The sequence below is a fragment of the Mesoplodon mirus genome (genome assembly GCF_964341445.2).
Source record: "Mesoplodon mirus genome assembly, chromosome: 2".
NCBI classification, from domain to species: domain Eukaryota; kingdom Metazoa; phylum Chordata; class Mammalia; order Artiodactyla; family Ziphiidae; genus Mesoplodon; species Mesoplodon mirus.
The window spans coordinates 89,797,910-89,811,497 of record NC_138977.1 but is presented as its reverse complement, the minus strand read 5'-3'; the positions used below and the strand labels follow the sequence as shown (position 1 = coordinate 89,811,497).

General features: G+C 40.3%; 1 protein-coding gene across 7 annotated transcripts in view; it reads right to left on the bottom strand.

Moving 5' to 3' along the window:
* Positions 1-13,588, bottom strand: part of DCUN1D4 (defective in cullin neddylation 1 domain containing 4) — a 69,616-nt gene that overhangs the window by 37,161 nt on the left and 18,867 nt on the right. For 3 of the 7 annotated variants that reach the window (XM_082638576.1, XM_082638578.1, XM_082638577.1), the window contains exons 3-7: positions 13,494-13,549; positions 12,727-12,797; positions 12,512-12,551; positions 3,855-3,969; positions 875-966 (exon numbers count right to left, since the gene is read on the bottom strand). In XM_082638576.1, the coding sequence (XP_082494702.1) occupies positions 875-966; positions 3,855-3,969; positions 12,512-12,551; positions 12,727-12,797; positions 13,494-13,509 (334 nt within the window). In that variant the 5' untranslated portion in view covers positions 13,510-13,549. The remainder of the gene's footprint in view (positions 1-874; positions 967-3,854; positions 3,970-12,511; positions 12,552-12,726; positions 12,798-13,493; positions 13,550-13,588) is intronic. The other 4 variants (XM_082638575.1, XM_082638579.1, XM_082638581.1 and 1 more) reach the window with 2 other exon arrangements.

Sequence of the window (13,588 nt, the reverse complement as noted above, 5' to 3'; positions counted from 1 at the left end):
TTAGTTGTCTTTTATCCTGTAGGTAGCAGGGATTTTTAAGTGGGGGGCAAGGGCACAGCGGATTATTAGGGAATGACATGTATGATCTGTTCAGTTTTTTTTTTTTTTTCAAATAATACAACAGGAAACACATAGAAACTGACTGGGAGTAGAGGCTGATGTCAAGAAAATTAGTTTGAAGGTCACTGGAACTGTCAAGTTGATAAGTTATGATAGGGCCAGAAATATGGTGGGGAAGAGGAAAGGTAAAAGAGCCTTCAGTTCAAACTTGTCTGAAAATTTTTCTTTCCCCCTTTTTTACACATACACAGCCACAAAAACAAACAAACCCTTTATTTCAGTATTACATTATCCAACCAATTATAATAAGTTGCAAAAATGGGATTGGATTTAAGACATTTTAAATGACAAAACAAACACTGTCTGCCAAATTATCTTTCAAAATAGAGACACAATATAAGAAATTCCATTGCGCTACATAAAGGTTCAAAGCAGCAAAGCTTATTTTAACTTGGATGCATAAACCAAATAGTCACCCATTACCAGCATTCTCAAGAGGTTTCCTAGCAATCCAAAGTATTTCTCCCAAGTACATTTCATCTTTTCAGTTCCCTTCTAGTGTTCTGAATTCTTTGGCTTAGCTGCTGGCTATAAATAGGACATTTGGTGATTTGTTTCAACTGTGTTCCCTCCCGAAAACAGGGAGACAGACAGACAGACAGACAGACAGACACACACACACACACACACACACACACACACACACACACACACACCAAATTTGAAAAGTACTCCTTTTTAATTCTTTAATCTCCTCTAAGGCACTCCTTATTTTTATGAGGCTCAGTCTTAGATGATATAAATGATTACCTACCTGCATATTCATAGAACCATTCTAAGCACCTCTTACTTGAAAAGGCTTCTTCTTCAGTCTTTATTCTAGTTGTATCATATTTTCTATACATGCTAGAAATTAAGAAAGGGGTTTTAAATTATTTAAAGTAAAGATACTGAGTTTTTTTAAGTAGCAAATAGTTTTTATTCTTTTACCCAACCAAACATCTATTCAGTCACTATTTCATGTATATTTAAAATATTTCACTTCTTGCATTTGGAAGCTTCAGCTTTTATAACTATAGTTTTAAACACAGTCACACCCAGTATAAAATTAAGTGGTAAGCACTTAATAAAGGTTTTTCTCTGATGAACAAATAATCAGTAAAAACTGAAGAGAACAAGTATTTAATATTCTCCTTTCTACCTCTCTAGCCAGAACTAACTACAGAACACTAGTGATACAGCAAGAAATGTGGATGGTGTTTCTTCAACTGGTGACCCTAGGACTCACTCATGTCTCTGCATCAAGTTCTCCTGACTCCCGTGCCATACGAGTCAGGCTGGGCAGCACATGGTCTAAGGAAGAACCTGGCAGTATTAGACACCACCAAGGAACTTGTCAAGCAAATAAAAAGAAACATCAAATTATGTCCAAGCCTCCAGGAAAAAAACCTCAGGAAAACGAAGTACAGAGAACCCTTGGCTTCTGCCCTTCTCCTATCATGCCCTAGCATTGTGGAAACAGACACATAAGCTGGAGAACTGAGTCAGCAAGCACAGCAGCCTCCTCCTGCCAACACTGTGACCCTTGGCAGGGATTCCTTATTTCATGATGACACGGGGCTGAGAACCAAGATAGGCCCTACTTGGGGAGGGGAGAAGCAGCAGTACTTTTAAAACAGTGATTTTGATAGAAAAATTATGAGTATTTATAAATAAACTGTCTAGATAGTTATATAAACATTATGAATACAGTTTTTATTTACATAGCATATAATATAAAATCATGTATAATTCTTTTTAAAAGAGCATTTATTCATGATCAAGGCTTTCACCAGAATATCTGTATACACTGCTGATCAGAGATTCTGGGTTTTAATACCCAGAAAACCCCCAAAACATGGTTATAAAGTATTAAGATACTGAAACCGCAAACCACCAGTTTTGTATTTCTTCTATAAAAAGTAGCCATCCCACCTGGAAACAAAGGTGGATACTGCCCAGGGGTTCAAACAGATTTGCTCCAACCCTGGGCCTGGACATCCTATCTCAGCTCAAAAGTCTGTAACTAGTCAATATCCTGGAGACCTCTATATGACACTGTAATGATTGAATCACTTAAAAATACTCTACATAAAAAAGGACAATGGAATAACATTACAAAAAAAAGATACCAATACATGCTATTACACGGATGAACCTCAAAAAAATTATGCTAAGTGAAAGAAGCGAGGCACAAAAAGACCATTGACGTGAACTGTTCAGAAAAGGCAAATCGTAGGGACAGAAGGTGAATTTGTGGTTTCCTGGGGCTGGGAATAAGCACAGGGATGGACTGTGAATGGGCGTCAAGGCTCCAACTGGAGTGATGGGACTCTTCTAACACTGGTTTGCAGTCATGGCTGCACAGCTCCAACAACTCCGTAAAGATCACTAAACTGTTCACTTAAAATCATATACATTGTGGTATGTAAATAAAGTTGTTTTTCAAAAAAGACCAAGAATGAAACTAGGATAACGCTGCAGCTCCCCATCCCCTAGGTGACCGATAAAATGCTATCAATGAGAGTACCTCGCACCCTTCTGCAACTCAATTACCAGTTTTTAAACTGGCTTCAGGGCTTCCCTGGTGGCACAGTAGTTAAGAATCCACCATGTGTTCGAGCCCTGGTCCGGGAAGATCCCACATGCCACGGAGCAACTAAGCCCGTGCGCCACAGCTTCTGAGCCTGTGATCTACAGCCCACGGGCCACAACTACTGAGCCCACGTGCCAAAGCTACTGAAGCCCGCCCGCCTAGAGCCTGTGCTCCACAACAAGAGAAGCCAACACAATGAGAAGCCCACGCACCACAACGAAGAATAGCCCCCGCTCTCTGCAACTAGAGAAAAGCCCGCACACAGCAACGAAGACCAAATGCAGCCAAAAATAAATAAATAAATAAATTGATTAATTAAAAAAAAGAGAAAGAAGCAGAAAAATCTCATCTAATTCCCTTGATTTATCGATGTGGCAATTCAGGCCACATAAGTGAAGTGAAGTGACCTATAGAGCCAGAATGGAGGAAGATGGGAAAAGGCAGAAAAGATTAAAACTAGATGTTTGTTCATTGTTTAAAAAAAAAAAAAAAAGAGAGAGAGAGAGAGAGAAAGAACCAAAAAATGTCTAATAAAATCTGGGTGAAACAGTAAAGATGCCTAAAATAAGCAAGTCTAATGGACCTTGGGAGTTACCAAAATTAACAGTTCACTTGTCTGAAAGAGAAGTGGTTTCAACAGTCTTGTTTTTCATGGTTTCTAACAAATGCTCACTCTTCTGAGAAGAAATGTCAGCTCAGCTAATATTCCAGGCAGGCTTAGAGCACTTGGTGCAGGCAGCTCTCTCCAGCCACGCAGCCCAGGTCCTGGAAAAGGCAGCTACAGGATTCCTGCAGTTGTAGGTAGTGAGTGAGACCCTCTTAAAGAAGAGATAAGTACCAATCCTGAGGTCCTCAACAGGCACAGAGGGCAAGCTCTTAAAAGCAAAGAAGGAAACTCTACACCAGTTCTGGTGGATCAATGGACTGAGATAAAATTTGAATTTCTAAGAACTCAGGTTACCTAACTTGTTTTTGTTTCACGAGCCCACACGTTAAGTAAGTATCACGAAAAATTACACTTTGAAAGTTTTCCTGGCAGAACCAAAACAATATTCCGGTTGGCATTTGTACACTTAGAAGACCCACACTGGGCTTGGGTAGAAAGGTGCCTCTTCAACATATATGCCATCAATGTGGTTCCACTGTCTCTGCGACGTACCTATCGTGCCTACTTTTCTTGGCAGATAAATCATCTCCAGAGGCAGGTCTTCTCTTTTTCCTCGGCGGCATCACTTTACTAAAGCAGTCCGAAGAACTGCAAGACCGCAGACTTCCTACAAAACAGAGTGAAGAGCACAAAAGTAAGGAATGCCACATTGAAACCCTTCCAAAGAACATCAGCGCTAAATGAAGAGCTTTCACAACTTACACTGCAAAGGGTTTAGACGTTATCTGTAAACATGAAAAAATGAAAAGTGAAAAACTGGTTTTCAGTTCTTCTTTGAGAAAATGTTAGAGTCAAGAAATAAACCTAGCAATGACACAACTAAGTTAATAGTCCCCCGAAAACACACACCAGAAATGAAGTTATCATAACTTCAGTCTACTCTCCAAAAATACTAATATAAATCATCTAAGCTTCCAGCTTCCTTTACACGACAATGTTCCTTCAGAAGGAATTGCACTGCTATCTCATTTCTGTACTTCATTAAGCAAGGCCAGCTCGACTGGTGACCTTGGGTCTAAAATACATACAAGTACATCAGTCCCAACACTCTTAAGCTTCAAGGAATATCTGATTTAAAAAAAAACAGGGCTTCCCTGGTAGCACAGTGGTTGAGAGCCCGCCTGCCGATGCGGGGGACATGGGTTCATGCCCCGGTCCAGGAAGATCCCACATGCTGCAGAGCGGCTGGGCCCGTGAGCCGTGGCCACTGAGCCTGCGCATCCGGAGCCTGTGCTCCGCAACGGGAGAGGCCACAACAGTGAGAGGCCCGCGTACCACAAAGAAAGAAAAAAAATTAAAAAAAAAACAGAATTTGGATTTTTGGGGCAAAAGCCTGACATGATCTTGAGCAAAACTTCCATAAAAATTTTTAATTTGTTTCTGCCACTTTCAGTCAGGGTTTTCGGAAGCATTAACTTTCATTTGGTAAAAGATATTAAAATGTAACAACAACATGGAACACCTATGGAAACCTTATGGTGAGCCAGGCCCTGCTCTTAACATTTACACGTATGACGCCTCACTTAACCTCACAACAAGCTTACAAAAAAAGAATAATCATTACTGCTTATGCAGATAAGAAAACGGAGGCAGAGAGGGGTCAGGTAAGGGGCAAAATTGGAATTCAAACCCAGACAGTCTCACTTTAGACTGTCTTAAACCATTATAAATTACAAGACAATTATAACATAATTAAAATACCCATCTTGGCACAAGTACTATCAGAGATATTATGTCATTTGGTTCCCACAATAACGCTGAATGACCTGCAGGGCAGAGTTAATTATCTCTACTGACTGATGGTAAAAAGTAAGGCTTAGGCATTCAAGAGACTTTCCAAGGTCTCGGAAGTGCTAAGTGGTGAAATCTGGACTGCGCGTCCTCCTCCTTCCGCTGGTGCCTTGGTGGGAGGGCCCAGGGCCCTCAGTGAGCCGCTGGGACAGGGCAGCACCGGGTGATAGGGTCTGAGTGCTCTGCATTCAGTGGATGAGCTCCAGCTCCTCACCTAGTCACGTGGCTCAGTCAGCCAGTGACCTATTCTGGGTCTCTGGTGCATCATCTGAAGAATGAGAGCTATGAGATCTACCTCTCCGGAGTTTTATGAGGGAAAAATATCCATTCAACACGTGCTCACATGGCCAAGTGTTGCGAGTAGACAGATGTTGGGATCTGAGTGCCACCAGGGAGGTGCGTGCTCAGGCTGGACCTCCGCGTTGACCCAATCCTCAAAATCACCCCATTCTTACGAATGAGGAAACTCAGGCAGAGAGATGAAGCGGCAGCTGGAAGGCAGTAGGTGAAGTCGAGGATGGAACCCAAGCAGCTCAGCGGCGAGGCCAAGCTCCCCACCACCACTCACTGCCGCCTCCACGCAGCCTCAGCAGCAGAGACTGAGAAGCTGGGGACTAAGGCCAGAGCCCATGGAGTGTGGATATTCGAGGGCTGGGAAAAGAGGGTGAAGACCTGGGTGGGGAGAAAACCTGGGCGAGTGTGCACTCCCGGAAGCCAAAGCAGGAGGAATGCACAGGGCGGTGGCAACAGTCAGATGCAGAAGAGGCTGGGGACAGGGCTGCAACAGGCTGGGGAAGGATGTGAGAGGAGGGTGTGATCCCAGTGAATGTGGACAGTTCTCTCTAGAAAGCTGTTCAGAAGGCAGGGAGAGAGTTGTCAGTAGCTAACGGTCCCAACCTGGTAAGCGCAATGGTCGGGACTGGAACCTCAATCTCAGGACATACTCAGGCTTCCACCACCACGCTAAGTTCCCGGGCGATGCGCTTCAGGAACAGAACAGCCGAAAGCACCTCTTCTGCCACAAACCAGGATGACAGCGCGAACGAGGCGTGGGTGCAGCGCCGGGTACTGGACCCTGCCTGCTCCTTCAGCCAGAGGCAGCGCCCACCAGACTGAAAAGACGATGATCCTCAGCCACCCTTCCCGGGGCCCAACAACGGAGGGAGTAGGAGGTTCTTCAGAGACACAAGGCACGCCCGTATCTCTCTCCCCACAACAGCAGCAAAATCAGGAAGAGAAAGAGCCAGAGAACGTGCTGCCCACCACACGTGCCCCGCTCGTCCTCCCAGGGCAACGGCAGTCCTGTTTACACTGAAGCGTGCAGAAAGGTCTGAAGAGGTGCACGGAGACCCAAGCTTTTGCAGACTGCCAACGGTCAAGATTTATTCTTGTCCGTTAATGCCTCGGGGTGGGGCTTGCAGAATGAAAAAGTGGGTCTCGCCTTGCCGGAAAGCCTGCCACGCTGCTCAGAAACGAGTCTGCCTTCAACCTCGAGGCTTGCTTCTCCCGCCTTGGACGTGCACGTCTGAAGGAAAGACACTGTCTCCTGGTACTGGTCACGGTCGGGTTCTGAGCATCTGTTCCGGGAGGAACCTCTCCCTCCTACCAGCGTTTGCAGAACACAGAGGAAATGCACTCATCTCCTCAGCGCGTGGGAAGATGAACACCATTTAAAATAATGTCTTCAAAGTGAGAGAGTGGCATGGACATATATACACATGGACATATATACACATATATTTACAAACGTAAAGTAGATAGCTAGTGGGAAGCAGCCGCATAGCACAGGGAGATCAGCTCGGTGCTCTGTGACCACCTAGAGGGGTGGGATAGGGAGGGTGGGAGGGAGACACAAGAGGGAGGAGATATGGGGATATAAGTATATGTATAGCTGATTCACTTTGTTATAAAGCAGAAACTAACACACCATTGTAAAGCAGTTATACTCCAATAAAGATGTAAAAAAAAAAAAAGATAATATGGAATGGGGTGAAACAGGTGGGGGTATAGATAAAACATGACAGCCATCAGTTGGTAAATATTAAAGCTGGATGAGTTCATGGGTATACAAGGGGGAAAAAATAAAAATAAAAAAATAAAATAAAATAAAATAATGTCTTCACCAATATTCACCAATAAAGATCAACCCACCGGCTCCTCTACTATTTGCCTCTTCATAGAAACACTAGCATAATGTCTTGCTTTCACGGATTCCTACTTGACAAGAGTATCATGTTTCCGGTAAACATACAAACATCATAAAGTAACTAACTTTTTCAACTTTATTTTTTTCTTACTGTTGAAGTTCCACAAATCGCTTTTCCTGGTGTAAAACTTACTCGTATTTTAGCGCCAAAGCATCCCAAATTTGGCATTTTGTTCTTTCACTTATTCCTATGGCGTTCGTTCAGACCTCTCTGCTCTAATCATCGGCATAAGCGAGTGACTGTTAGGGGCCACCTTTCATAATGAAACGGCGTCTGTTCGTCCCCGGTGCCCATTACAGCCCAGGCACCCACTGGCTCACTGAGCCTCTTGCCATCCCCCCACCTCACAGGAAGGACGAGTCCAACTCGCACGACACAGCACAGCTCCACAGGTAGAACCCTGGAACCCATTATGACAGTGAAAAGTTCCAGGCTATCTCAAAAGCAATTTTTTAACGCTGAGGAAAACAAGTTTACCTAAAATAATTTGCCAACATGAACCAAGTCAACAAAAATACACAAAGAGCACGCAACTCACGGCTCGGTGGCCCGGAAGCTGCTCCCCCAACCCCACATGGCTCCAGGGATTCTACCTGAGCAAGAGCAACAACTCAGGTTTTTAGGTTCATGCACAAAAGTACACCTTGGTTTGCAGGGTTCTGCTTTGTTCACCTGTGCAGACACAGCAGCTAATATATCATCTTAGTACAGCAGTAATACAGTATATACAGTACTGAGAGTCCCACAGTAGACTCGCAAATATTTGTTGAATAAATGTGTTCCTAAAACAAGCGTAAATCAAGTTACGCTTAGAGATCAGTATGTTTCCAGAAATTTGAAATATCTATGAATAGATAATACACCACCATTTCAGATTTTCTTTCCCATTTGTCAGTTAAGACAAGCACTTGATTCTAAGTTTCCTGGCAGGTTGGATTTTTTTAAACACAAATATTCTAGAATGTCTGCTTCTTAAAATAACTCTGTGATGTCTTTTTATAATAAAAACACTTAGACCTAAATGAATGTTTTACAAATTTGTATTTACTCGTATCATTAAATTTAGACTTTACTGCTTGAGAACTTATATCACTTTATCTACCTTAATTAGGAGGGAGGGAGACGCAGGAGGGAAGGGATGTGGGAACAGATGTATATGTATGACTGATTCACTTTGTTATAAAGCAGAAGCTAATAAAATTAATTTATTTATTTATTTATTTATTTATTTATTTTTAAAAAAAAAGAAGTAGGAAGAGGAGGAGATGAATAATCTCAACTAGTAACCCCAAACTATGGTTCAGGCTCCTTCACATTATCGTGATAGACATTCTGGTGTTCAGTCTATAATATTTCTACATTGTGACAGTGACTCTGAAATCACCTCTCCCATCGTTAGAAGCTCTTTCTTGATGCTGAAGTGTTTAAATGATCCTTAGGAAGGCAATAAAAATTGTTTCTATTTTTTAACCAAAGGTTATGATTTGAGTTCAGGGTCGTTTCTTTTTGGTTCAGTTTTTAAGAAGAACAAATAAATTATTCTATTAACTGACTATATTTTCAAATAAATCAGGTAGTCAATGAATATAGCTATTCTTCTTACATTAAACAACTAGAAATACCGCCAACATTTTTAACATATCTATTCCAATATTTGGTCGCAGAAAAATCAATTTTAAAGAGCAATTTAAGTTTACCTGGATCAAACCAAAGGCCTTTTAATGCCTATGCAGCTGGCTGTTTTGAAAATAATTTAACTAAGCATGTTATTCTTAATAAATGGTATCTAAGTCACTGCTCCACTGTTTTGTTTTGTTTTGTTTTGTTTTGTTTTGTTAATTTAATCTTCCTGCTGTGGGCCTCAAGTAAAAAAAGGTCCTGTTCAGGATTCATTTTTTGTAAGACATATTAAATTGTGTGCCCAGTTTCTAGTCATCCCCAAAGAGGTTTATACAATTAGAGAATTTTTCTGACTTTTCCAAACTCAGTATAAACGCATGTTCCAATACAAAAATCTCACTGTCTATAATTTTCATTATAATGAGTTTGTTGTATCATATAGCCTTGACTCACTTAATAACATTTTACATGTTCATTCTGCCATTTCAATATTTTCATATAGCCATTTCGCCTCACTTTTCACTGAATAATGTCACAATATAGTAATTTAAGTTGGTAAATAGTATGCATTTTAAGACATCTTACCAGTACCTAATTATTTTATTTCATTTTCTTAAACAGAGCATTGAACTACTTGCTTGCTTCAGTAAAACTAGTAGTGTCCAAATGCGCAATTTTTATCCTACTATTTAAGACCAAAAAATTTCCTTTCCTTTCTCTCTAAACAATACTGACTTTTGACATCTACCATCCTCCTTCATCATTTTTTTTTTGGTCCTCTCTGGCTTTTTAAATTCACTCCTAGTATTTTGTGCTACTTCTCCAATTTTAACATACACACTCTCTCTTTTTTTTTTCTTTCTTCTTTTTTTGGTGGAAGACTGAAAGCACCAAAGAAAAGTGTTAAAGGAAACAGAGCAGGAAGAAGATACAGGCCTCTTTTGCACTTAGTTTGGTTCTTCCATATACAGTTGTTATAAAAATGGCGCAGACTACTGATGGGCCAAGAAATTCAAAGAGGTACTACAAAGAGGCGCTATAGTGATTAACTTTCTCAGATTTCCAAACACTATGGATTTTACGTTACTTAATTTTTAAAGTATACTCTGTCAGGTATGGTAATCACAAGTGATGCTATAACCAGATGGGGAAATGGACCACTCTGAGAAATTACTACTGTTAATTGACATTGACTGGCACATACGAGGTACCAGGCACTGCACCAGCAAGTCATATACCAAATATCAGGCACATCCACTGTCCCCAAGGGTGAAAGAGGAGGCATGAGGCCAAACACACTCTCCACTTTCGTTTTCCTTAATTTTAGCTTATAGTTATTAAATTGCCACATTCAGGTTAAATATTTAAATGTGAAATTACCACGGTAACAATACTCATTTAAATCCAAAGTTCAACGTTAACTACAGAATGTACAAGACTCAGCACTTAGATGTTTTATTACCTTAGCCAAGGGAAAGACAACCTAAAGGCTTTACAAACACAAAATTCAGTTTTAAAAAATCAAAACTACACTAACTCTTAAGTTTAAAAAATCTCTGATGTCTACCAATATATTGTTCCAGAATAGTAGAGAGAAATGTGGGGTTTTTTTTAAACTTTTAAAACTGGCCCTGAAAACTAGCTAAAAGTTCAACACACTTAAATGTGTATCAATAGAAACATATTATGATATATCCATGAAACAGAAAATCATGCAGTCATTGAAAAATAAAGTTTTATAAATGTGCTGCAATGAAAAGATCTCCAAGATATACTGAGTGACAAAAACAAGAGGCACATACATTTCCTTGCATTTGGGGAAAAACACAGATCATCGTCATTTGGGAAACAAATACAAGAATATATGAGTTATCTCTGGAGAGTCAAGGGTGTAGTACTAGTGGGGATGGGAGCTAGGGCTCATAAAATGGGCCAGCAACCTTCGCTTCTTTACACCTTTCTGACATTTCTTTTAAAACCATGTGCATACACTGCTTCTAAAATTAAGGAGCTATAATCAATCAATAAATAAAATTATTAAGCAAACTGTTTCTGACTGCCTTGAGTTGACCTATATTTACTAAAACAGAAAGATCAGGTGAAGGGACCCTCCGTGGCCTGGCCTTCTAGAATACATTCCCCCTTCTCTCATTCCTTCCTCTGGAAGAAGGAATGTCTGATCTAACTGGTGATTGGGGCGGGGAGGAACTGAGCAGAGGGGCCCAGCCCCTTCTGAACTCCCTTTCAGATCAACTTGCCAGCAGAAGCTGATATCCTTCCACCATAAGTGGTGGGTTACAGAGGGGCCGGGAGGTGTGCTGTGCTTAATTAGCTGTGGCAGTGATTGCGTGTTAAGGCTATCTAATTAAGTTGAAATACTGAAAAGGCTCTGCATTTTTATTGCTCTTCTAAGCTGTGTTTTCCAACACAACAGTTACTTCAATCTCCATCTTGTGCCTAATTTTCAATTGATCCTGAACCAATCTGGAGGGGAAGGGTGGGGAGAGTTCTAAATCCCAACAACCTCTAAGATACACCATTAAGTTAAAAAATTAAATGAAAAAAGAACGATGCTATATAGTATGTATAGTATGAGCTCATCAATGATAAATTTAAAAAAAACACTACTACAAAAATATATGCAGGTACAAAAATGTCTGAAAGAACAAACATTAAGTGGCAAACTGGGGGAAGGCTGGACTGGGAGACGTGAAAGAGGACTGTGGCTTTTTACTTCATTTGCTTCTGTGCTATTCACAATTCTCTAACAACCATGTATTCATGTATTACTGTAGTAAGTTTCAAAAACTTTAAAATATATTTTAATCATTTTTGCTGGAAGTTTTCATAACTACAGATCAAGTGCAAGTTTCTGAACTTTATGATCATTACAGTTTAGAGAAGTGGTTCTCAAGGTGTGGTCTCCAGACCAGCTGCATCACCATCATCTGGGAGCTGGTTAGAAATGCAAAAACTCTAGGGCCCCACCCCGAACCTACAGAATCAAAAACTCTGTGGGTGGAGCCCAGCAATCCATTGGAACTACCCCTGCCCCCCGTGATTATAATGCCAGCTACAGTTTGAGAACCACAGGGCTAGAGAATTGTTTACAATTATCAACTTTCAGTTTTCCCATTCATAAACCCTCAAGACCTATACAACATATACACACACATGCCCCTACTGACCTATCAACTCATTTTACATCTCAAGTCAACAAATATTTATGGAATACCTTCCAAATTGCACAACTGTAGCAACTTTTTAGTATAAACTAAAACACTTCAGTAGAGAAATGATTATTTTGAAACCACTGGGGAGACTCCCCAGCCCCTTTAAAGGAACTGAAGTACTCTGTTGTAAACCAGAGCCCTAGAACAGATTTCCTCCAGGGAAGGAGCTGTGAGATGGCTACCTCCATACACCCTGAAAAACAACCCTCAACCAAGTAACAACTTGCTAATGGAATGCATTATAACTTTATATTAGGAAGTTTATTTAAAATTAAGTAGTGTTAGCATTTATAGATACCTGTTTGGTGATCGTCTTGGCCAACGTCTTCTGTTAGATTCTGCAAGAAATATGTTCATCATTACCAAGAAATCACATACCATACAGCAAGCTTTAAAATTCAATATTTTCATAAACAGCTGATATCTTAATATCCATAATCTAAATTTTATCAAATCCATTTAAAACTACTACTTTAAACAGCTGGTAGTTTTGTCTTTAAAAGATTGACTTACTAGCTTATTAAGGGTGTGGTAGATCTTATGAATATTTGCCAGTGTTGAGAGATGAGAGTTCAGCTGAAAGTCTTTAAAAGAAAAGGGGAAAATTCAGTGTCATTTACTTCTCATATTGCAAAAGGACTATTAAAAAAGAAAGCTCAGAAGTGAAGATAAACAAATGGTTTGATACAACTGAATTCTATCTCCATTAATTTGATACTTATTAAATAAGATACAACATGCAACTACCAACCTATCTGCTAGAAATAAAGTCTGACAATAAAATTAAATTCCCAACCACATGTTAAAATAAAGTTCATGAAATCTTCATGTGAATTGTAAGGTAAAACAAAAATACTTCAGTAGTTACAATAGCCTATCAGCAATAAACTTGAGCTTAAAAGAAAAATATCAATAATGCTAGCAAATTAAACAAGTCACAAAAATAGAAGACAGATCTCAAATGAAACTTGTTCACTTTCTCTTTCTCTTCCCCAGAATTACAAGCACAATATCAAGCTCCTGGCAAGAAAATAATAGGAAAGCATCTCAACCATTCAGCATTTCTTACAATATACTTATTTTGTTGGCTCTTATGTAACATAGAGCAGAAATGGAATCTAAGCCCCTCCCCTTCCTAATTTAACAAACACAGACAGATCAAAGGACTATCCTGCAAGCTCCCAGTCTGAAAGGCCAGGGCTCTGGGATGTAGTCTATAGTTACCTGCATGGCAACAGTAAAATGTGCCACAGAACCAGAAACACAGAGGCAGAACTCACACTCGCAGAGAAACATGGCCAAATCAAAGACTGTCTCCACATGCCGTCTCTAGTAACTGCACAATGAATCATACACACAAGGCGAATTAAGTTGC